At 56.1% G+C, this 24,567-nt stretch overlaps 1 protein-coding gene across 1 annotated transcript; it reads left to right on the plus strand.

Annotated features, from left to right (window-relative positions):
- Nucleotides 1-843: 843 nt before the first annotated feature.
- Nucleotides 844-21,979, plus strand: DMBX1 (diencephalon/mesencephalon homeobox 1). The gene is made up of 5 exons (XM_007164516.2): nucleotides 844-881; nucleotides 14,953-15,118; nucleotides 18,059-18,237; nucleotides 20,193-20,541; nucleotides 21,519-21,979. The coding sequence occupies exons 2-5, from the start codon at nucleotides 14,965-14,967 to the stop codon at nucleotides 21,977-21,979; spliced, it is 1,143 nt and encodes a 380-aa protein (XP_007164578.2). The 5' UTR covers nucleotides 844-881; nucleotides 14,953-14,964.
- The last annotated feature ends 2,588 nt before the right edge of the window (nucleotides 21,980-24,567 follow it).

Genomic DNA, 24,567 nt, shown 5'->3' on the forward strand with positions numbered 1-24,567 from the left:
AGAGCCAGCTCAAGAACACGTCTTCCTGCGAACAGGTCCTGCTTGGAGGGAGTGGGGCACTGGTAGGAACAGGGAGGATCCAGGCCCGAGGTCTTCCCCATGTAGGCCAGGCGGCAGGTGTCTGTCCCCCTTGAGACAGGTGCGTGTGCTTCGTGTGAAGCTGAGTCCCAGGCCAGCAGCCTCTCCAAGAGGCCTCCAACTGCCAGACAGGTGACCGGCTGCTAGGAGCGCCCTCCTGTGTATGGGCTGAGTGTGTGTGGGGTGAGCTCTGACGGCTGGTGATGGGATGGTGTGGTGGCACTGGGCTGACAGGGCTGCGGGTGGTGTGGGACTGATAGGGAGTGTGTGTGTGTGTGTGTGTGTGTGTGTGTGTGTGTGTGTGTAGCTCTGGACCGATCTCAAAGAGGGACGGTGGGCGTGGGAGTCAGTCAGGGCGCTCCCACGCCATCGCTTGCTGACCCTGGTGCTAAGCACCCAGCTGCGGGTGAGGCTTTGGGAGGGGACGGTTTCTCAAGACCCCCCTCGCCCTAGGGATTGGCCTATGGCTGCTACAGACCCGAGAGAGGCAGGGATCCGGGGACCGGGAGGCCGAGACACGGAGATTCGGAGGAAGTGACGGACGCTGATCGGACCCACTGACCCACGGACTGTCGAAGCGGGGCAGCCTAGGCCGAGAGCCGCTCTGCCTCACCGGCGGGGCGGGGCGGGGGCGGGAGAGGCGCGTGATTGGCAGCCACCCGGGCCATTAGGGAGCGCGTGGGCCCGCGCGGGGCGCCCGGGAAACGCCGTTTAAAACTCCAGCCCCCGCCAAGGCGCGCGTAGATGGCAGCGGTGGCGGCAGCGGTGGCGGCGGCGGCGGCGGCGCGGGCCGGGGAGACCAGGTGCGAGCGGGCGGGGCCGGCAGGACCGAGACGGGACGGGGAGGACGCAGGCCGAGAGCTCTGGGGACCGCCACCCCTCTAGTGGTCCTGCAATCCCGGACCCGCTAGGAGGACCGGAAAGTTTGCTTGGGGCCAGGGACTTGGAGACAGACAAACAGACTGCGTAGGGACAGAGGAAGGAGGAAAAGGCCAGGGAGACAGAGTCTGGGAGAGACCGGGAGACAAACAGGGTGAGACGGAGGGAGGGATACCCAAAGCTGACAACGGAGTCAGAGAGAGGGAGCAGCCCAAGGAGCCAGAAAGAGCGCAGAACTCGAAATTCCGAGGCAGAAAGAGAGAAGAGAGAGCCGTGGGCAGAAACGCGCCGAGGCAGAGACGGAAGCCTCGGCCCGCGGAGACGCAGGCACCCGCAGAGAAAGCTTCGGATCCGTCACGGTTTTGCCTCATTTGGAAGATATTACTTCGTCTCTGAAAAAAAAAAAATACAAAAAAGGTTTGGATATTAAGCGGAGACAAATCTTTCTCAGTTTGGAGGGGGCGGGGAGGAGGTGGCCGGGGGTAATGCGGAACAGATGCGGCCCCGGGCTTCGCGGAGCCCGGGGCCGGGGCTGGGGAGGGGGTGCGGCCCGCAGCCCAGGACCCCGCCCTGGGAGCGCAGGGGCCGCCCGCGCCTCCCCAGCTTCCGCATCCATGCCGCCCGGCGACCCCCACGGTGACCCGGGCATTACCAGGGGTCTCGCATTGGTCCGGCCCGCGCAGCTCCGGCTCAAACTCCACCGGCGGCGAGTGAGCCTTTTCTCTCGGGATTGCGATTCTGCACGAATTCTCCGGTCGGGGGTGGTTCAGCGCTCAGCCAGCTTCTGTCCTCGTAAATGCAGCCTCGGGCTGGAGTTCCCCAGGTGGGTGTTTGGGGCGCAACGGGCCTAGACCCCTGGAATTCGTTTTGCCTCCCGCGGCCTCGGCTGGCATGGGTCGGGTGAGCTGCGTGTGGAACCACAGGCTGGGGCCAGCCCCCGGAGCCTCTTCATGGTGCTTCGGGTGGAGCGGTCAAGGGGCTGGGGGCACTGCCAGGGACTCTCCTCTCTGGGCCTCCTAAACCGGGTAGCTGTGACCCGGTTCTGGACGGGGACAAGCGGTGTCCCGGACTCTGCCGGCTGAACTTTCTCGTCCATCACAAGTTTCCGGGCTCTGAGCCGGGGCCGCGGCAGCCCTGGTGGTGCGCGTAGGGGGCCCGAGCGGAACCTCTCCTCCTCCAAATTCGCCCCGGATCTGGGGCCCGAACTTTCCCCGATTCCGGTGTGTGTGTGTGTGTGTGTGTGTGTGTTCCTCATGCTAGTGATTTGTCCGATGAGGGAGTCCGGGATTGAGGGGTGGGAGGAGGCCGGGATCCGCGCCCTTTCCGCCCTTTTTCAGTGTTTCGAATCCCCCAAGCAGGGAGCCCGCGAAGCCTCTTGCGCAGCCTCAGGGCCAGTCCGCCCAGGGCGCGGGACGATCTTTTTCCTTTTAGAAAAGTCTGCAGAGGCAAGGGGTCGATCGGGCTAGTGCTGGTTTTCGAAGGCGGCTCCGGGTTAAGGACGTCGGGGAGAGAGGAGGGCTTTACTGCCTCGATCGGCCTTGCGTGTTGGGGGTTGGGGGGGGGTACTGTTGGCCTCGCGGCGGCTGTTTGCGCCGCAGCCGCGAAATTGTGCTGTTCCCAGTTTGCAGCCGCGACGGCCGGGTGGCCGGGTCTTTCCCACTCGAGCTCGGGATCCTGTGCGCTGCAGGCGGGTTGGCTGGGCCCGGCCTCTTACTAGGGGGTCCTGTCGTCTATTAGTTTTAGGTGGGGTGGAGTGAGACTTGTTTTCAATTTTGCAGGGATTCGTGTTTCACTTCTCTTCATCCTCAGTCTTTCCCCAAAAGAGAAGGCAGCCTGACCAAAGGGTCGGTGAATTTAGTCCCTACCTCCCCTCTCTGCAAACCAGCTGTGCTAATGTTTGTGTAGGCGGTCAGAAAAAAATCGAATTTGCTGCCCAATGAGAGCAAATTATCCGGACAACTGGCTCAAATCTCTCTCCTCCGTGGCCGGGGTAGATTCAGTCTTTGGACAAGAGGCAGAGAATCGCTACTCAGGATGGGGGTAAACACCTTCCTCCACCCGCTCGGACCTTATGGGCGCCGACTCTTGCTGCGAAGCGGGAACCTGTGCGGCCAGACGCACAGACCCCGCGTACAAAGTGGAACAGAAGGGCAAAGGCGCAGAGGAATGGAAACCCGCCCTGGGCGAAGGCAACCTCGAAGGTGAGCACCCAGGCCTCCGATGGGCTCCACCCGACCTCGGGCTGGCGAGTCAACTTCAAGGGCAATGGGTGAGTTTTTGGAGGACCCCTGCACTGGTCCCCACCACTTTCACATGCAGAATCCTGTGTATCTCGAAATTGGAGCCGTTTCTCTGCTCCGATGCAAACATAACTTGCTCTGGAGACCCAGCCCCGCAAAGCCCCTCAAACGCAGCTTAGTGGATCTTTAGGAAACAAAAGTTTTCAGAGGACCCCGAGCTGACAGTACTGTGGCCCTCTCAGGCCTGGAATGGGGGATCAGCCCACTGCCCTCCCCTCCGAGCCCGCTGCCCTGAAACCTGGGTTCTGAGGGAATGCCCGACTGAGTTTGGTGATTAGAGCACTTGGACTTGCCCGTAGGTTGCAGAACCTGACCTAAGGGCAGAGACCCCTCCCTCCGCAATCTCTGAGCTAGTCCTGTACACCCACACATTTTGGGGCCATCCAGATGGACAGACACATAGGGATACATACACATACGCACGCTGACCGCCACACAGAGTCAGAGGCATGGGTTAGAGTTACCTGGGCTATGGGTGGCTCACTCAGACACATACAGGTGAGAAGTCACACAGGTAGAGGAACACACACATAGGGGCACACAGGCAGATCTGCTGGACACATAGAACTCCTTAGACAGATACCAAATACACAGGTTAAACGCACACGGACACTCACGCATATCACACAAGACACCCCCAGGACACCCATCAGAGTCCCAACAGCGCCACTTCTCCCCCTCACCCGGTTCAGCCCAAGGGTCCCCCGGCCCACAGCTCCCGCCCTGCCTCTGCTCCCCTGATTCCCACCACTAGCCTGGGGCCTCAATGCTCACTCCGATGCTTACTCCCCCTGTCAGGTCTCTGGTCCTTGAGGAGCTAACCCCCACTTCTCCCTCGTTCCCAGTCCCCCCCCACCCCCATCCCCCAGTCCCGCTCGGCCGCCCCGCGGTGCCCATGTAAATGACAGCAATAAATATCTAATCAAGGCCCCGGGCGACGACGCCCGTCGCCCGCCAAAGCCCATTACCGAGCAGGCGGGCGGGTTAGGGAGGGGTGCTGGGGGGACGGTGAGTGGCAAGCCGAGCATGTGGTCCGTTCTGGACCTTCGTTCTGCCCTGAGTACCCATCATCTCTGACCTTGGGCGAGTCATTGCTCCTCTCTGCGCCTCAGTTTCCCCTTGGGTAAGACGGGTGCTGAGCTGGGCTCTCCGTTATCCTGGCCTGCCCTCCCACCATCCAGCGATCTCTCTTTCCGCTTAGTCACCTCTCTGTTCTTCGGACAACTTATTTGACTCGGCCCAGTGCTGCCAGATGGGCGGGCATCCCAGCTCGCAAAGACCGAGGATCTCAGCTCTGGCCCCGCCTGTTCTTCCAACTTTAGCTGGGTTTCCGGCAGCGGCAGCGGCGGGGAAGAGTGCCCTGGATCTGCGGTCACCAGGCCGAGTGCATTTCCCTGACGGGGTTACTTCTTGAGACCAGTCTACCGCCACTGCAGGCGCTGCTTCAGTGTGTCCCCAGGTCACTGGAGCCCACTGGGTCTCGCGGCCCCTTCCAGGCCCCACGGGTCTGTGCCCCAGGGTTGTTGCTTTCCCATGGCCGCGCGTCCCTGTATCTATCCATACTTCTGTCCGAGCACGGGGGCATCCGGGTTCTCCGAGTCAGCACAACACACCCCTCCAGCAGCCCGAGGCCCACACCTGGACCAGGAGCAGGGACTTGCTGTCCCTGTTTCATGCCTGGCCAGGCCTGGGTCTGGATGATCCTGGGGTGACCCAGCTGGTCCCTGCGGGACTCCGGGCCAGGGCAAACCCGGCGAGTGAGGCCGCCTCCTCCGTGCGGGTGTGAGGCGGGAATGCTGGTGGCCCACCCTGCCCTGCTCCACTCCAGCTCGGTCCAGGTCTCCTCGGTCTTCTCTGGCTCTCTAGCTGCATCTCTACTGGAAAGGAAGAGGAGAATCAAGCAATTATCCTGACAGTTCGATTCCCAGGGCCTGCGGTCAGACCTCCCCCGAGCCAGCCTGTCCTCCAGAGCAAACGCTGGATGGGATTCGAGAAAAAAACAACAAAAATTGGCCTTTCTCATTTTCTCATCCTTCCCCCGCCGCATTTCCCTGCCTTAAAAAAAAAAAAAAATTAACTCCAGCCTCCTGATTTCTTTGCACCCCCCCAACATTGAGCACATCAGAAAAACTGAGAGCAGTAGGCGGAAGGGCCTCCCTCAGTCTCGGCCCATTAGCCTGCGGGGGGCTAATTACCCCAATTAGCGGCTGATTTATAATTAATGGCTCGGACCGAGGGATAATTGGATGTTAATGGATAACAGTTTGTGTAGGGAACTAAGCGCCTGGGCTCCTCAAGAGGGCCCCGGGGCCGGGGTCTGTCCTGAGACACACCCGGAACTCTGGGGATCTCTGCGCTGGCGCTCCTCTTCCTCCCCCTCTGTTCCCATCCCTAAGCCAAGAGGCTAGGTGAGAATCTCCTTTGAGAAACTGATGAGTTCTAGGTGCCTGGAGACCAGCACCCCATCTGACTTGACCCTTGCAAAGCCACACACCCTGAAGCCCACCATCTGAGGTCCTTGGCTCCAACTTTAGGACCACTTTGGGGGCCCTCAGCTGAGCTGGAAGGGGGATGCTGGAGGACAGCCCATTACCTCACCACATGAATCAAGCACATTAATCAAGGGGTTAATGGTAGCAATGTGCTAATCATGGTGCCTGTATCAAATGCCACTGGGGGGTGGGGCATGGCCAAGACGAGAGCAGTGGCCAGGGCTTGGTGTGGGACAGGGTCAGGGCTCAGTCTGTGGCAAAGTCAGGGCCGAAGGAAGCTGTGGCCAGGAGGTGGCTTGGCTTCTGGTGGGGACATGGAGTCTTCCCTGCTGGGTAGGGCAGGGCAGGCAGGTGAGGAGACTCTGGGCCTTGGCTCCCTCAGTTCTGGGTTTTGCTGCCCTTCTCACATCTCCCAGAGCTTCACCCAGGGCATTTGACCATCTGACCATTCTGCTAGAATTTGAGCCCCTGGAGCTGGAACTCATTGCATTACCCCAGAGTTCATTGCCTGACAAACAGTGGCTCTATCTTTACTTGTGGGATGAATGTCTCATGTCTCCTGTGCTGGGTAGTGAGTACTTGCTCTGGAGCCAGACCCTGCCTGGCAGGAGCCCCAGATTGGTGAGGTTAAGGGCTCTTGGTGAGCACTGAGTTCACGCTTTGGAGTTAGACTCCATGGATACCATCTTGGCTAAGTTGAGTAGCTGTGTGGCTTTGGGCTCTGTCTCTGGGTTGCAGCTTGCTTACCAGTCAAATGGGATGAGATTGTTGTGAGGATTAAATGAGATGCTGCCTGTCTCAGGATGGCTGGTAAAAAATAGTTATTATGATATCTTGGGTGAAGGGCAGGCAAATGGGCAACTGCAGTTTGGTGAGGTAATGCTATGATGGAGAGTTCAAGAAGTCACCTGACCCAGCCTGGCCTATCAGGGGAGGCTTCCTGGAGAAGGGGGTGCATAAGTCTAGTGTGAGGGATCAGGAGTTCTCCACATAATGCTGGTGGAGGGACAGTGTTCCTAGAGGAGGAGGCATGGTGACTGTGGGGAGCTGTGTCTCAGTGGGTGGGAGGGTGCTGGTGCAGAGGGTTAGGAGGGAGCAGGGTGGGGAAGTGGAAATGACAAATATGTGTGTCTCTAGAATGTGTCCTTGGCTGTTCTCTGTGGTTTTGCTGGCCATATCGAGTCGCTGAATTGTGGGCGCCCTGGCTCACCCTCCTGGGAAGTGAGGCATGGCTCAGGGGAATCTGGTGCCTGGCAAGGGGAGAAAGAGGCTGGTTCCTGGGCTTTCTGCACTTTGGCGTGCCTGACACTGACAGTGGAGATTCGGGGATCTTGGAGGGTTCGGCAGTGACCTGAGAATTGATCTGGAAAATAAACAACATCTGAGAGGAAGCAGCTGGGTGTATCCTCATCTCAGGTCTGCCCTTAGCCCTGGCGCCTGCAGGGTCCTTGGTCAGGGTAAGGTCGCGGTTTCGGTGTCCTCTTGTATCATATGCTCCCATTGCTGATTCCTGGCAACTCAGAACAGATGTGGGAATAGGGGTGCTTACTGGGATGGCGGCTCAGGCTTTCCAGTTCCCAAACAGGTCAGCCAAGGGTGACTCACCTTCTCTGAGCCTCAATTCCTCATCTGTAAAGTGGGAATAATAATAGTGCCTCCCTCAGAGAGTTGGGGTAAGAAATTAATGAGGTTACCATGGTTGAGTATCTGGCATGTTCCGGGCACAGAGCTTCTCTTAAAGTCCTGTAAACTAACACAACATTGTAAATCAACTATACTTCAATTAATTAATTAATTATTCTGGCTGGGGCGTAGCTTGCAGGATCATCTTAGTTCCCTGACCAGGGATTGAACCTAGGTCCCGGCAGTGAAAGCGCTGAGTCCTAACCACTGGATGGCCAGGGAATTCCCAACTATACTTTAATTTAAAAAAATGTTTTGAATAAAAAAAAAAATCCTGTACCCACTAACTCAGAGCTGGCAGGCGTCTGGGTCATCTTGGTCAGCTACCCCCTACCCACTCACACACAGTCATGTGCACACACGCACATTCATGTGCACACACGCACACACACGAAGGACTCTCTCCTCCTCAGCTTCCTCAGGTGGCTGGCTGACGCTGGGTTACACACTTCCCCCGACCAACCAAGATTTCTCTCCCTCCTGGGGCAGCCGTTGGGTCAATGTTGTAGCAGAAGAGGTCAGGGATGGTAGGGTCCTAGCCAGGGTCAATAGCAGCCTGGGGTTGGGGCAGGAGCCCTGGTCTGGAGCTCCCAGGTTCATGTGTTCGTGTTCTTCTACCTGCCTAGCTAAAGTCTTTTGGTCTCCAAACTACTCGGTAGGAGGAAAGGCAGCAGGGGCCTCTTCCCCCAGAGGGTCACTGGGGAGCCTCCGGGGCTGAAGGGGTGGTAGCATTTCTCAGGGCAGGAAGTCCAGGGCAGCAGGCCCCCTACAGTCCCTCCCACTGCTGTTGGCACCCAGGGCTAGTCCTCACCAGGGCCTAGCTCTCGGTCACACTCTGGAAATAAATACCAGGTAGATCCTCGGCAACCAGGGTTCCTGTTCTGCCTCTACCCCTTGGTAACTGTGGGGCCTCGGGCAGGTGACTTTACCTCTCTCAGCCTCAGTTTTCTCACTCCTATAGTGGGGGTAATAAGTCCTACCTAGTAGGGTTGTGTTGAAGCTTGTTAACGTGAGCAGAAGAGGGTTTGGCTCACGGTAAATGTTCAGTAAGACGTAGCTGTCATTGGTAGTGAGATAATGTGTCTGACCATGCTTGGAACAGAGGAGGCAAATTGCTCAGAGAATTTTGGTTCCTCCCCTCCTGCATTCTTTCCTTTCCTTTAAACAAATTTGTTCTGCTTGGTTCTCCACTGTGTGGGGAAATGAGAAGAAATGGAGGGGGAATTAAAAGTTCCGAAAAGGAGAGGAAGAGGCGAAGAGAGATGGGGTAGTTCTGTGGGGTGGCTGAGCCGGCTGTGGCCGAAGGAAGGGTCCACTTTCCTTTTAATCAAAGATGCCTTACGTGTGGTTTCCTAGCAGTGCTGCCGTTAATTTATAAAAAATGCCCCCTAATAAAATTCTGCTTGATTCTTCGATTGGCTGGGCATTAGGCTGCAGCCAGCAGCGACGCGGGGACATAACGGATGCATTTGCAGATTTGGAAAATTAAAGCCATCTATATGGTGCCTGTGGTGGGACATCCGCCGATCTGCTTGCTTAATGAAATATAAAGATTCTTTTAACCAATGTAAGCACAATTCGACAGCTTGTGAAACACGGCCGCTCCATGATGGATGGCTCTCCTGGCTCGCCAGGAATTGCGGGGTGGCACCTTTTAAATATATAATTGATTCTGTTTGGAGTGTGCAGTGGGCTGAGCCCATGCACAGCCCGGCCTGGGGCCAGGGGTGCAGGGCCCCGTTTAGAGGCTCCGACTAGCCCTGCAGGACTCCAGCCTGGGCGGCTCTTGGCCTCCCCCTAGAACCCACAGCACTCAGAACTGGATGTGGATGGGGCTCTAGCTGCTGGGCCTGGCTGAGGACCCCGGGGGACAGGTCTGGGCTGCCCCTTGGCTGGAAAAGTGCCTACCGGGCAGGGTTCCCCCCAGTCCCAGACTTATAGTCCTGCGGAGAGAGAAGGTGGTGGTAGCAGGGCCTGAGGACCGTACTGGGCTGTGCTGGCCCTGCCTCCCCTACAATCTCTTAGCTGGTGAGTCTTTCTCATGCATGCAAGATTTATTCTTTACTAAGCACTGGCTGTGTACCAGGCTCTGTGCTAGGTGGTACAGAAACCCAAAAATGGGTAAAACAAATCTATTTATTTTCTCTGTGTTGATCTGTCTTGCTCTCTGCATCAACTCCATCTCTGCTTTTTTTTCTTTCTTTCTTTCTTTCTCTTTGTGTTTCTCTCTCAGACCCTGTTCAGGGCCACATGACTTCTGAGGGTACCATTTAGCGTACGTTCCTCTGGTCATACACACACACACACGTTCACACACATCAGCCCACAGACATATAGAGAACCACAGACACCCACCTAAACGCAGATGCATACACAGTCGTGTGCCTGGTCACAGTCGGGCTGCGTACACACATGGCCACAGGTGATCACTGAAATGAGCTGCAGGCCTGTGGCTGTGTGGTACCACATCTGTGCAGCTTGGATGGTAAGCAGCATCATCAGTCAGGGGCCCCTCTGTGGCCTCAGAGGAGACCTGGGGCCCTGATGTCCATCTGGAGCAGGAAGAGAGTGTGAGGCTGGGGAGAGAGGCGCTCAGCTGGGAGGATTCAGGCTTGCACAGCCTCATCTCACGACATACACACGCTCACATGTGCACACACGTGCATGTATGAGCACACACACTGGGGCTGTTGTCCTATTGCCTTGGATCAAACCAGAGATGCTAGAAGTCAGGGAACGGAACATGCCGGAGTCGGAACCTGTGAGTGGGGTTAGGAAACACCAGCTGGTGGGAGGAACATCACCTCACCTGTGGAAACTTGTTCTACCACTTCCTAGGTGCGTGGCCTTTAACAAATTATCCAATCATTCTCACCTTCCGTTTCCGCATCTGTGAGATGGGGGTGATAACAGTCCCTACCTCCTAGGGCGTTGGGAGGATGGATGGGGATGTCTGATGTATCTGGGGCACTTAACAAATAGTTGTTATTATTAATTCATTCATCCGATCCTCATCTCCTGAGCCCTGCCTCTGTGCCAGACCCTGCGACTGGGCTGAGGTAGGGAATCCAGAAATGCATGAGATACACTTTCTGCCCTCAAGGAGCTCAGTCTAGTGGGGGAGATAGAAGTGTCATCACACTACCGGTCCAGGGCTAGAATTAAGAAAAGCCACGTAAAGTGCTTTGTGTGGTGCCTCGCTCAGTGTGTTCAGTAAATGGTAGCTGTTGTTGTTACCGTCATTTCTGTGACCTGAGCTTAGTTATGTGCAGGCTGAAGAGGGGAGAGATGCCTTCTCAGGGGCGGGTGGGGAGTGCCCCACTTCTGAGGAGTAGGTATCAGCTGAGTAGCCTTGTCAGGTCAGTGGGAGGAAGGGCAATGATGTTTCAGGTGGAGGCCCAGCAGGAGCAAAGGCATGGAAGTGACACGTGGGAGTGGCAGGTAATCTGGTATTGCTGGGTACCAGGGAGGGGGAGGGCATCAGGCTGGAGGGGAGGGGTGGGCAGACGCCAGACTGCGAAGGTTCCGGAGGCCATCAGAGGGCCAGTGGGCTGGGGCGGTTTTGGGGCCGCGAGAGGCACCGCTCCTGGCGTCCGTTAATAAAGACTTGTCGTGCATCCAAAACTGTGAGGTCAGCAATAATTAAGTCAATTAAAATGTCACTTACCACATTAACAACAGTGGAGTTTTAAGGCCACAAAGCCCCTGAGTTTGGTGGGGGAGGGGCATTCCAGCCCAACCGGGGTGGGGGATGAATAAAATTACTTCTAAACTCTGTTCCCTCTTCCCCACATGGCCCCTGTGACACGTTTCGGAGCCTGGCTCCATCCCCACATCCCTTGGCACACAAAGATAACCCTCCCCCCGCCCCCACCCTCAAAAAGGAAAGAAAGAAGGAATATAAACGTGAAGATCACCTGTAATCCCATCTGCTATCTCCCAGAGATAACCTCTGTTAACATTTCAGGGTATAACCTTCCGGACTTTTTTCCTATGCATATTTATACATACATTACAGAAATGGGATCACATCATGCATACTGTTACCTATTTCTTCCACTCAACAGTATATTGTGAGCATCAGCACATACAGATACACATCATTGTTTTAAACTGTGGCACTGTCTTGCATTGCGGGCACGACTGTTCCCTCATTTACTGAACTAATCCTCTCTTGATGGACAGTGAGGGTTCCAATTGTTTGCCATCATAAGCAAAGCTGTCATAAATATTCCTATATCCATATCTCTGCATACTTGAAGGATAAATTTCTAGAAATGGAATTGTTGAGTCCAATGATGCTCTCTCTAAAGGCTTTTGATGCAGGGAGTAAAGAGCTCTTTTGTCAGTGAGGTAGGAGAAGGACCATTTCCTACTCCCCTCAATAACCCTGGGTAATAATTTTTCTTCATATTTGCTAATCTGATTGGTGAAATTCTTATTTTATTGTTTCTATTTTTATTTCTTTGGTGACAAGGAAGGCTGAGCATTTTTTGGTCAGACGTCAGACGGCTATTTGTTTTTCTTCCTTAATAAGTTGTCTCCGGAATTCCCTAGTGGCCAGTGGTTAACACTCTACGCTCTCATCGCCAAGGGCCCGGGTTCAGTCACTGGTGGGGGAATGCAGATCCCGCCAGTGAGGCGCGGCCAAAACCAAACAAACAAAGTTGTCTCTTCATTTACTTAGCCCATCTTTTATTAAGGTGACCGTCTTTTTGTTTCTATATAAGAGCTCTTTCTATGTTATGGGTATTCTCTTTTATTTTTATTTGTGCTATTTTTTAAATCAATTTTGCTATGTTATGTATGGTAAATATTTTCCCAGGTTTGGTGTTTGCCTTTTAGATTTCTTTATGGTACATTCTATTATACAAATGCTTAAACACTTTATGTCGCCGTGTCCATCACTCTTTTCTCTTAGATCTCTGCCTTTGGGGTCCTGTTTACGGTACATAGAGTGGGATTCTGTAAGTAAGTGTTGTTGGTAGGTGTCATGTGTGAGTGTCGACTCAGAAATCTGTAAATCCAGCCCTCAGCTCCCAACTTGTATATCCAGCTACCAATTTAACATTCTTTTTTTTTTTTTGGCCACACCGTATGGCTTTTGGGATTTTAGTTCCCCGACCAGGGATCGAACCCGTGCCCCCTGCAGTGGAAGCACGGAGTTTTAACCACTGGACTGCCAGGGAAGTCCCCCCAACTTAACATTCTTACTTGGAAGTCAGATCCATATTTCACACTTACCATGTCCCCAAAAAGCCGTGATTTTCATTCCCCTGCTCCTACTTCCCAGAGCCGCTTCTCCCCTAGAGCTCCCAATTCAGGAAAAGACCCATCTTCACTCAGTGGCTCAGGCCAAAAACTAGAGTAATCTTTTTTTGCCCTCTTTTCCTCACATCTTATAACTGACCTATCAGCAGTCATGTCAGTTCTACCTTCAAACTATGTCCTGATTCTGACCACTTCTCCCCCCTCCACCCGTACCACCCTAGTGGAAGGCACCTCAGTCGCTGGCCTGGGCTTCTGCAGTGGCCTGGTCTCTTCACTTCTCTTCTTGACCCTCTGCAGTCTGTTCTCCATACAGCAGCTGAAGTGAACTTTTAACAACAAATTGTCATGGTCCTCACCTATTCAAGACCATCCAGGAGCTTCCCATCACACTCAGGATAGAATTCAAACTCCTTACAATGGGCCATGAAACCCCCTGGGATCTGGCCCCCTCCTCTCCCTCCCACCTCACCTCCCCCACTTGCCCCCTCCCCCTCTGTGCTCAAGCCACCCTGGTTTCCTTGCCGTTTCACACACACACCAAGCTTATTCATGCCTCAGGGCCTTTGTCCTTGCTGTTCCTTCTGCCTGGAAAATCTCCCCCCCCACAACCCCGAGTCCCCCGACCCCTGAGATTCACACGGCTTACTTCAAACATCATAGTGCCCTTTCCTGACCACATGTTCTAAAACAGCCTCACCTTGCCTCTTGTTACGCTCTTCCTCTGCCTTATTTTTCTTCAGGGCACTTATTCCTGTCTGACTTTATTACATAGGTTTATTTGTTGTTTTATAGCCTTCCTCCCTTCGAAGGTAAATTCCATGAAGGCAAGGACTTTGGTACTTAGTATGTGGGTGCTTAATGAATATTTGTTGAATGAATATGTGTAATACATGAATGTGTATGAGTATCATGTTTGTGTGTAGATACATCTGCTGCGTGGATAGGTATCTGTGAGAACATCTATGTGTGGAACTGTGGAAGTAATGACATTGTGTTTGTGAATGTTGATGAATCTGTGTGCAAATTTGACTGCTTACGTGAATGCTTTGCTGAGAATGTCTGCGTATGTGTATTTGTGCATGAACCGTGTGTATGCCCGTGTGTGCGTGTATGTGCTGTGGATGTTTGGTGATGTGTCCACTTCAGTGAGGGTGGGGAGCTGAGACATCTGGACACGTTCTTCCTCTTATCAAATGGACCACATTCCAAAAGTGACGTTTCAGGCCGATACATGGTGGGCACTCAGATGAGGACTGCAAGGGTCTGGAGGAGCCCTGGGGCTGGTGGGGCCCCGGCAGCCTCATGCTGATGCGAGCCATCTCAGCAGAAGGGATGTGCTCTCTGATGCGTTGGCCACCAAAGAATGAGGCTGAAGCAATGTGGGGCAGAGCAGGCCTTGCACAGGTTGTGTGGCCTCAACATGTCACTGCTCTTTCTCCAAGCCCCAGTAGACTCATCGGTAAATGGGGTTCATTGCTCTTGGCCTGCTTGCTTCTTGGGAATACGGTGAGAATAGAGGGAGGCAATGGCAGTGTGTGTATCACAGACATAGTAACAGTGTTCTTAAAGCTGTGCAGCATATGAGGGTTGTAATCCACTATCTCATCAGAGCAAATGCCTCAGTGTTCCCAGGCCAGCTCTGGACTTGGCCCCGTGTGAGCCTCAGTGGCTGTTTGTTGAATAAATAATAGGTGTGTGAGCAAAATAATGATGTACAAGTGAGTAAGTGCCTGGGTGATTAAATGAAGAGATGACTGCATGAGGCAGCAAACGGATTGATGAATCCCAATGAGTAACATGTTTGAGCACACGCTACGTGCCAGACCCTATTGTAAAGGCTTCTCTTAATCCATGCAACCAACCCCGTGAGATAAGTACTATTACTAACCCCATTTTGCAGATGGAGAGACTGAAGGTCAGAGAAGTTAAGTGACTTACTCAAAGCCACAAAGCTCCCAGGTGGCAGAGTGGAGATTCCAGCCCAGGCAGGCTGACTCCAGAGCCCAGAGCACTAAACCCTACACAAGTCCTGCTGCGTGAATCGATGAATGAGTGGGTGAATGAATAAATACATGCAGGAGCCCTCTTGCTCTTAGCTGTGGGCAAGGCAGGCCACTTTCTGACGGGGAAGCAGAATCTCTCAGGGGTGAGGTGGGCATCCAAGGCCCGGACCTTGGGTGGTGTCTCTGCCAGGGTAGAGTGTGACCGCATGGCCTCACTCACGTCCCCTCCCTCTCCCTGGTCTGCAGGCACATGCCGCGATGCAGCACTACGGGGTGAACGGGTACTCACTGCACGCCATGAACTCGCTCAGCGCCATGTACAACCTGCACCAGCAGGCGGCCCAGCAAGCCCAGCACGCCCCTGACTACCGGCCCTCGGTGCACGCGCTTACCCTGGCCGAGCGCCTGGCTGGTAAGGGCCGTTTGTGGGGACGGGGGCTTGGGGGTGGAGGAGAGATCTGGGAGAAGAGGCTCTGGAAGGTGAAGACAGGAGGAAGTACTGGGAACGTTTACTCTGGGAGACTCAGGAAGACGTCAATTCAAAATCTATGTGTGAGTGTCCAGAGCACCCTTGTTTGCCAGCACTGTGCTGGGCCCTGGAGCTGCCCTATGCCTTCAGATTCCCTTAACCACCCTGTGAGGGAGGGATTCATTAGCCCGTCTCACAGATGGAGAGACTGAGGTAGGAGGTAAGGGACTAGCCCAGAGCATTCCAGCTAGGAAGTGGCTGGAGTGCCCAGGGAGTCCCATCTGTAACAGCTCCCATGTTTTGATCACTGACTGTATGCCAGGCACTGTGTGAGGCGCACTCTCTCTCTCTGTGCGTCTAACCATTCAACTCGAGTAAAGGGAGGTTATTATGTCCATTTTATGGACAAGGAAATGGAGGCTCAGAGAGGTTAACTCTAGGCAGGGCCGGGGTAGGAGATTAGAATGTGACATTATGGCTAAAAATCTGAGCTTTGAAGTTACAGACTTGCAGTCATTGTAGGGTCTGCCCACTCACCTCTCTTCTCTGAGCCTCAGCTTCCCCCTTTATAAACAGGGAACATGTTGGAATGTTCCCATAGGATGGTTGGGATGTTATTTGAGATAACATACTCAAGGTATTCAGTAAGGGCTGGTAGGTGCTCAGAGGAAATTACTACCCAGGTCCCAAGCGAAGCGCCCATGAGGGAGCCGCAGCCTGGCCCCCGTCCCCCAGTTCAACTGATCGTTGCCCTGCCCTGGCAGCCCCTCAGTGAGCGCGGGAAGGATTTGATGGCATAGGTGGGGAACGTGATTTCCTGGGAGGTGAAACCACCCACCCCATCCTGTCCCAGGCCAAACCTCAAGCAGCTGGTGAATTGCTCTGGCCCTGGGCCAGGTGGTCCTCAGAGGGCTTTAGGGCACTCCCAGGGAGACCAGGTGCCCAGAGACCCATGAGAGGGCACGGCAGGAAGAATGTGGCCAGGATCAAATGGTGGGGCAGACCAGAGAAGCATGATCAGCTGATGCAGTCAAGGAGGGCTTCCTGGAGGCCATGGAGCAGGAGTCAGGCCTTAAGAGGGCAAGGAAGGGGGACTAGCATGAGTAAAGGCACAGAAATGGGATGGGATACGAGGCCTGGGTAGGGGTTCCGGTCTGGCAGGGAGGGTGAGGCAGCCGCTTCTACTCCTCTAGACCCTGCCAGGCTCTGGGAAGGGCTCAGTGGATAAAATGGAGCCCCTGGTCACCTTCTGTAGATTAGCATGGGGTCATCAGTCTCCAGTATGGGAATGTGGGTGCAGTCCTGCCTGGGCTATGGCTGCTTCTCTGGTTTGGAGTGAATTCCCTGTGCCCAAGCTGCTGGTGACATTTGATCCTTACCATGTTCCAGGGCTCACAGAGGAAGAGTCAGGGACAGAGGCTCACCTCTGCTGGTGGGGACAGAGGAAGTGGAGTATTCAGTGCCCCCACCAATTCTCTAATCTTAGGAAGGAGGGATATGAGCTCCAGGCGGGCCTTTGTATGGAGGCCTCGCCTTCCAGCAGGAGGTTTTGCTGATGGTACAGAGAGCCTGGCCTCCCAGGCTGTGACTCCCTGCCACCTTTGTAGTCCCTGGAGCCAGCAGCAGAAGGCTGACCTGTTGCTCCCACACCCAGTGTTCTACTGAGAGGGGTCCTCACTCCATCCCCTCCCACAGCGTGACCAGCGTGAGCTCAGGGCTCGGTCCAGGCTGGGATTAGTGCCAGTTTGTAAGAGGTTCAGGGCTCCCTCTTTACACTGAAAAAGGAGCAGCCCAAAGTCTGAGGCTTCCTGGATACCCAGTTGCCTCCTACTTCCTCGTTCAGAGTGTGGCGTTGACTCCCCAGTCCCTGGAGTGCAGGGGAAGGACCTTGGCAGCCCTGTGCAGAGGTTGACACAGCTTGGGTTCCCTTCAGCATAGATAGTCCAGGGTCCACTTATGGGTGATGGTAGGCGGGGAGAGAGAGGTTAACTGTCCATCCTCCAGGGACTGGTCAAGCAGAAGGGTTGGAGGCTAGACAGCAACCCCAGACAGACATCTATGCTGGGAGGTTCATGTTCCCAGCACGTGGGCAGGACTGTGGAATCTGTGGTCCACCAGGCCTGTCTCCCCTCCAAGCCTGTGGTGGTTAGTACCTGCTCTCTTTGTCCTTGCCTCCTGGAGGAAGCAGCTAGAAGGGTCAAGACCGCACGCAAGAAGCCTTTCCTGTGTTCTGAGGGCCCTGCCAGAGCCAGGGTTTCTGTTGAGGAGACATAAGAGCAGGAGCCTCAGGTCCTGCCATCAGAGATTCATAGGCCAACGGGGACGATGAGATTCATACCCAGAGGACATAGGATCAAGTGCCAGTGAATTCCATCTACTCAGTCAGACCTCTCCTAACTGTACCTTGCAGATAAGTCATGGCCTGGCTTCTCATGGTCGGGACAGTATTCTGTTGGTATCTAGAATCTAAGGGTCATAGGCTATTAGAAGCTTTGTGACATGGACTTCCAAATTATTAGCATCATGTACTCTCAGAATATTATACCCTTATTATTCTGGGACTTTAAGGATTTTAGGGCAATGCCCACCCACCTACCTACCCACCCACCCCAAACCAAATAAGGAAGATCCCCCTCAGTCATATTCCTGACAGCCATTCATAGAGATGAGCTAGACCTCAGTGGTCCTGATAGTGAATGATGGGGTGGAGCGATCTTGAAAATCCAGCCACATGGAGAGGAGATGGGTGATTTCCAAGGGGGAAGGACCAGAGTCTAGCTCTGGCAGGAACACAGTGGGTCAGAGCAGGGTAAGATTCAAACTCTATTTCCCATAATTAAATGGGCCCCCTCTCCTTGCCCTCCAACGGCTGTACATTTCAAGACATCATCTTGGAGGCCCGCTATGGCTCCCAGCACCGCAAACAGCGTCGCAGCCGCACAGCGTTCACGGCTCAGCAGCTCGAGGCCCTGGAAAAGACCTTCCAGAAGACTCACTACCCGGATGTGGTGATGCGTGAGAGGCTGGCCATGTGCACCAACCTACCTGAGGCCCGGGTACAGGTAGGACCCAGCTCCTCTAGCTAGACCTTGCAGGCAAGCACCAGCCCATCAATCTGGCTTCCTGCTGTCCAGGAGCCAGCACTTCAGCCCTCGGTGCCAAACTGCAACTGGTGTCTCCATGAATGCCTTCAGTGACAGGGAGGGTGGGCTGGAAAGGATTGTGGGTGTGTGTTTGCTACAGGGCGGGGGCAACCTTGTCTCTCACATTCCCTGCGGGAGCACCCTGCTCCACAACTCTGCTGCTCCCCCCCCACTCCTGCTGCTCCCCCCTGACTCCTGCTGCTCCCCTTCCCACTCCTGCTGCTCCCCCTCCACTCCTGCTGCTCCCCCCCACTCATGCTGCTCCCCCCCACTCATGCTGCTCCCCTCCACTCATGCTGCTCCCCCCCACTCATGCTGCTCCCCCCACTCATGCTGCTCCCCTCCACTCATGCTGCTCCCCTCCTACTCATGCTGCTCCCCCTCCCACTCCTGCTGCTCCCCTCCACTCCTGCTGCTCCCCCCCCCACTCCTGCTGCTCCTCCTCCACTCCTGCTGCTCCCCTTCCCACTCCTGCTGCTCCCCCCCAACTCCTGCTGCTCCCCCCCACTCCTCCTGCTCCCCCTCCCACTCCTGCTGCTCCTCCTCCACTCCTGCTGCTCCCCCTCCCACTCCTGCTGCTCCTCCTCCACTCCTGCTGCTCCCCCCCACTCCTGCTGCTCCCCCTCCCACTCATGCTGCTCCCCCTCCACTCATGCTGCTCCCCCTCCACTCATGCTGCTCCCCCCCACTCATGCTGCTCCCCTCCACTCCTGCTGCTCCCCTCCCACTCCTGCTGCTCCCCCTCCACTCCTGATGCTCCCCCCCAACTCCTGCTGCTCCCCCTCCACTCCTGCTGCACCCCCTCCACTCCTGCTGCTCCCCCTCCACTCCTGCTGCTCCCCCTCCCACTCCTGCTGCTCCCGCTCCACTCCTGCTGCTCCTCCTCCACTCCTGCTGCTCCCCTTCCCACTCCTGCTGCTCCCCCCCAACTCCTGCTGCTCCCCCCCACTCCTCCTGCTCCCCCTCCCACTCCTGCTGCTCCCCCTCCCACTCCTGCTGCTCCCCCTCCACTCCTGCTGCTCCCCCTCCACTCCTGCTGCTCCCCCTCCACTCCTGCTGCTCCCCCCCACTCCTGCTGCTCCCCCTCCCACTCATGCTGCTCCCCCTCCACTCATGCTGCTCCCCCTCCACTCATGCTGCTCCCCCCCACTCATGCTGCTCCCCTCCACTCCTGCTGCTCCCCTCCCACTCCTGCTGCTCCCCCTCCACTCCTGATGCTCCCCCCCAACTCCTGCTGCTCCCCCTCCACTCCTGCTGCACCCCCTCCACTCCTGCTGCTCCCCCTCCCACTCCTGCTGCTCCCGCTCCACTCCTGCTGCTCCCGCTCCACTCCTGCTGCTCCTCCTCCACTCCTGCTGCTCCCCTTCCCACTCCTGCTGCTCCCCCCCAACTCCTGCTGCTCCCCCCCACTCCTCCTGCTCCCCCTCCCACTCCTGCTGCTCCCCCTCCCACTCCTGCTGCTCCCCCTCCACTCCTGCTGCTCCCCCTCCACTCCTGCTGCTCCCCCTCCCACTCCTGCTGCTCCTCCTCCACTCCTGCTGCTCCCCTCCCACTCCTTCTCCCCCCAACTCCTGATGCTCCCCCTCCACTCCTGCTGCTCCCCTCCCACTCATGCTGCTCCCCCTCCACTCATGCTGCTCCCCCTCCACTCCTGCTGCTCCCCCCCACTCCTGCTGCTCCCCTCCCACTCCTGCTGCTCCCCTCCCACTCCTGCTGCTCCCCCTCCCACTCCTGCTGCTCCCCCTCCCACTCCTGCTGCTCCCCTCCACTCCTGCTGCTCCCCTCCCACTCCTGCTGCTCCCCTCCACTCCTGCTGCTCCCCTCCCACTCCTGCTGCTCCCCTCCACTCCTGCTGCTCCTCACCCTGTTCCCAGGTGTGGTTCAAGAACCGCAGGGCCAAGTTCCGGAAGAAGCAGCGCAGCCTGCAGAAAGAGCAGCTCCAGAAGCAGAAGGAGGCTGAGGCCTCCCACGGGGAAGGAAAGACTGAGGCCCCGATTCCAGACACCCAGTTGGAGACTGACCAGCCCCCCAGCCTGCCCAGTGGCGACCCCCCTGCTGAGCTTCACCTGAGCCTATCTGAGCAGTCGGCCAGTGAGTCAGCCCCTGAAGACCAGCTCGACCGGGAAGAAGACCCCCGGGCAGGGGCTGCGGATCCCCATACTGAGAAGAGCCCTGGGGCTGAGAGCAAGGGGCTGGGCTGCAAGAGGGGCAGCCCCAAGGCAGGTGAGGCTCGGCAGCAGCTGTGGGTGGGCCGGGGCCCAGCCTAGGGAGGACAACCAGGTCTAGTCGCACGGGGGCCTGGCTACGCGAGGGGGGTCAGAGCAGTGGTAGAATTAGCCTTTGTGGCACTGGACCTGACCCAGAGAAAGGACTTGGCCATGGCAGGCCTGTTCCAGGTGGTCACCCTTTAGTTGCTGAATCCTGGAAAGGTCCAGGGAATTCGGGGGGTCGGGGCAGAGGCTCTGTGGAAGGGGAGGGGTACTTGGGGAGCTCAGGGCAAAAGCTACTTATCACGCATTGTGGAAATTTTCCAGTATTTTAACAACCAGTACAGATGTACCAGTGCATATTGGGTGAGTACCATATGGGTACCAGAGAGTCCCACATGCAGCAGAGACTCAGAGCTGTGTTTTTGAAGGAACAGAGCTCTGGCAGGAGGCATAGCTCAGACACAAACCCTGGGCTCAGGCAGGGAGGGGATGGGGCTGTGAGCTGAGAGCTGGAGGGGAAGGGGAGCCACAGACAGGAGAGGGGAAGGGGAGGTGACCGCCCTTGAAAAGAAAAGGAGTCTTTGGGAGGGACATTTCTGTGCTACCTGATTTGCTTATGGCTCAGCCATTCCCCATGTCAATCTGTGATTCTGTTGTGACGATTTCAAGAGTAAATAAAACTCTTTTGTCCCACCAAAACCAAACAACAACAACAACAACAACAACAAAAAGAAAGAAAGAAAAGAAAAGGAGTCTCCCTAAGAAGTCAGACATGGGGGCCTTGGCAGAGTCTGGTGCTCCTCCAGGAAGCTTGGGTCCCTCCCTCCCGGGATTCTGGGGGATGCTCAGCCCTGGCTGAGATGGGTGGATATGGTTTCAGCCAAAGCCTGTCCTGTCTGCAGCTCCAAGGGGGTGGCAAGGCCGAGGGAGCCCCTCCTGGCAGACCAGTGCCCTGTCCTGAGTCCTCGATTCTTGGTTCTCTGCTTGCAGATTCCCCAGGCAGCCTGGCCCTGGCCCCTGCAGCCCCCGGGGGCGGCCTCCTGGGCCCCTCCCACTCTTACTCCTCATCCCCGCTGAGCCTCTTCCGTCTGCAGGAGCAATTCCGCCAGCACGTGGCCGCCACCAACAACCTGGTGCACTACTCTTCCTTCGAAGTGGGGGGCCCGGCCCCCGCTGCTGCTGCTGCTGCTGCTGCCGCGGCCGCTGTGCCCTACCTGGGCGTCAACATGGCCCCTCTGGGCTCACTGCACTGCCAGTCCTACTACCAGTCGCTGTCAGCGGCCGCTGCTGCCCACCAGGGCGTATGGGGGTCTCCACTGCTGCCCGCACCCCCCGCAGGCCTGGCACCTGCCTCGGCTGCCCTGAACAGTAAAACCACGAGCATCGAGAACCTGCGGCTTCGGGCCAAGCAGCACGCGGCCTCCCTGGGACTCGATATGCTGCCCAACTGACTGCTGGCCTCCCACCCAGCCAGGGCTCTTGGGTGCCCCCAGCCCAGCCCCATGGTTATCCCAAGACGGCTCTCAGGGAGTTAACTCCAGGAGCCCAGGGACACTGGAGCCTTGGAGTCCTGCTTCCTGTCCCTCTCCCCCTCCCCCCCCACCAGAGCTCCAGCCCTCGGTGAAGCCCACACCTACGCCCTGTGCATGGCCCTGCTTGGATCCCACGGAGGCTGAATGGGGAGGAGGTGAGAGGCTGGTGCCCCCAGCTTTCCTCGGGGAGTGAGAAGCTCTCGCTGGCTAGATCCCCGCCTCAGCGTCACCTCCTCCCATCCCTCCCTTCCTCCCCTTCTGTCCCTAGTAAGTTTGTGTGTGGAATGTGAGATATATAAAGCTATATTTTCAGGCACCTGCCTGCCCCAGGCCCCCTGCCCCGCTCCATCTCTTCTCCTCTGCTGCTCCTGCCTCCACCTGCAGCTTCCGCATCTCACTCTGGCCTTCCCTTCTCTCTGTCTCTCTGTCTCCCCTTTCCTTCTTCCCTGACCGCTCTCTCCCTGTCTCTGGCCAATTCCCCACCCCTTCTCTCCCCAGCCTCTGTCTTCCGCTACTCTGGATCTTCCCCCATGTCTCTCCTCCCTGCCCCTGCTTTCTTTCTTTGGTGCTGGCTGTGTTGGTGTCGTCAATTCCCAAGCTATGTTTTGTTTGGGGTTGTGGCTTTTTAGTTTTAGTAATTTTGCTTCTTCCTGTTCCTCTCCTTTTGCTTCTTCCCTGCCGGCACCCTCTTGAGGCAGCTGTTCCTTTGCATCCCCAGTAGAGGTGATACGGCCCTCGCTGGAGACCCTGGAACCACTGGAGCTGCAGGCAGGAGGGGGCACTAATTGCCCCCCTCCCCCTAGCCCAGAGTCTAGAAGGGCATGTTCTCTTCTCTCTCTTTTCTAGCTTTGAGGCGCCCCCCATACCCCTGATTGAGGAGGAAGGGAGTGGAGGCAGGAGGCAGAGTGGGGCGGGCAGTAGAATGGCAAGGCAGCATCTCTGGCTGCAACAGCATTCATCCAGGCCTGATCACAGGGCTCTAGACCTCTCTTTGGTGAGACTTCCCTGGGTGGAGGGAGGCAGCAGGGAATGGGTGCTCTCAGAGAAGAGTCTTCAGAGGAATGCGGTCCCACGCCCTGGGCCTCCAGGTTCAAAGTTAGTGTCCAGGGCAGGGGTGTGGCGAAGCCAGGAGGGAAGGTCGGACTCCAGCTCCTGATCACCGTAAGTGCAAACCATGCAGCAGTGCGGAGTCTCAGGCTTCTGCTGGCGTCCTGTCCCAGAGCCAGCTGTCGAAGTAAGGGCTTCTGTCCAGGTAGTCACTGGCTCAGAAAGGTATGCTCCTGCTTATGGCCAGGAACCCAGCCCAGCAAACTCCCTCTCCAGGTGGAGTGACCTTGAGTCAGCCCATAGCCTCTCTGGGCCCATTTCTCCACCTGGATTAGATGGCCTGTAACGTCCTGTCCAGCTCTAACATTCCGCACGTCTGTGCTTACAACCTTGCGGGGCAGAAGTTTTTAGTTAAATTAATAACAACCACGAAAAGGCTCTCAAAAGCACAATGTATGAATTAGAAAATGATTGTTGCCTTGCTGTGGAGCAGTGGGTGTCGCACGCACAAGCCCCTCCATGGGTACAGCCACAGTCTCTGCATCTCAGTTTCCCCAGTAAGTATAATGGGTCCTTTCAAGTTGAGACAATCTGGATTTGATCCTGTTTTTCTTGGGTTTTAGTCCAGCCTCTGTGGTCATCCCATCTCTAAGCCTTCACATGGTCTCAGGGGCTCAGGGTAAGGGGAGGGAAATGGCTTGCACAGATTCTGGGTCATGATGCCCAACCCTGTGCAACTCACCACTGAAGCCTCCACACCCTGCTTAGGGAAGTTGCATCTGAAAACCAGGGTAAAGATTCCTAAGGCTTACCTCCTCTCCCAGTGGGAAGAGAGGGGGGTCTACTGGCAGGATTGCTTTGCAGAGTAGTCGATGCCCATGACCCTTGGGGAGTTCGTCTGGGCTAGGGCAGATGGAGAAGGCTTTGGATGGGAGCAAAGTGAGGGGGATGGTAGCTTGGGCCAAGAAAGCTGTTTGAACAAAGCAGTGGAGTGAGACTTTGTGGATGATGGGGAAATGGTGGCTGGCTTCATGAGAGGTGGGGCTGAGGGTCTTGAATCCAAGATCTCACCTGGATGTGGCAGGGACCAAGGCAGGCAGGTGAGGGTTTCTGAACAGGGGGATCAGTTGAGCCAGGATCAGGTATCTGAGATTTGGAAGGTGAATCCAACAGCCACAGGAGATCAGAGGAGAGACTTGGGCAGGGAGACAGGAGGGTAGCAGAGACTCTAGGAGACAATAGGGATTTCTGGTTTATCCTCTGCGATCAGCTCCAGGAAGTTCTGTTTCTGAAATGAAAGCAATCTCATCTAGCCCAGGCATGGGGACTGAAGCTTTTTGCCTGTCCCTGGAGGCAAATGCCTGTCACTGGACCTTGGAATCCAATAGCTCTAGACATTACCACCTCCTCCAGGAAGCCTCCCCTGACTTCCCAAGGAGCAAGTCCACCCTGGAGTCATG

The sequence above is a fragment of the Balaenoptera acutorostrata genome, chromosome 1 (assembly GCF_949987535.1).
Source record: "Balaenoptera acutorostrata chromosome 1, mBalAcu1.1, whole genome shotgun sequence".
Taxonomy (NCBI): Eukaryota; Metazoa; Chordata; class Mammalia; order Artiodactyla; family Balaenopteridae; genus Balaenoptera; species Balaenoptera acutorostrata.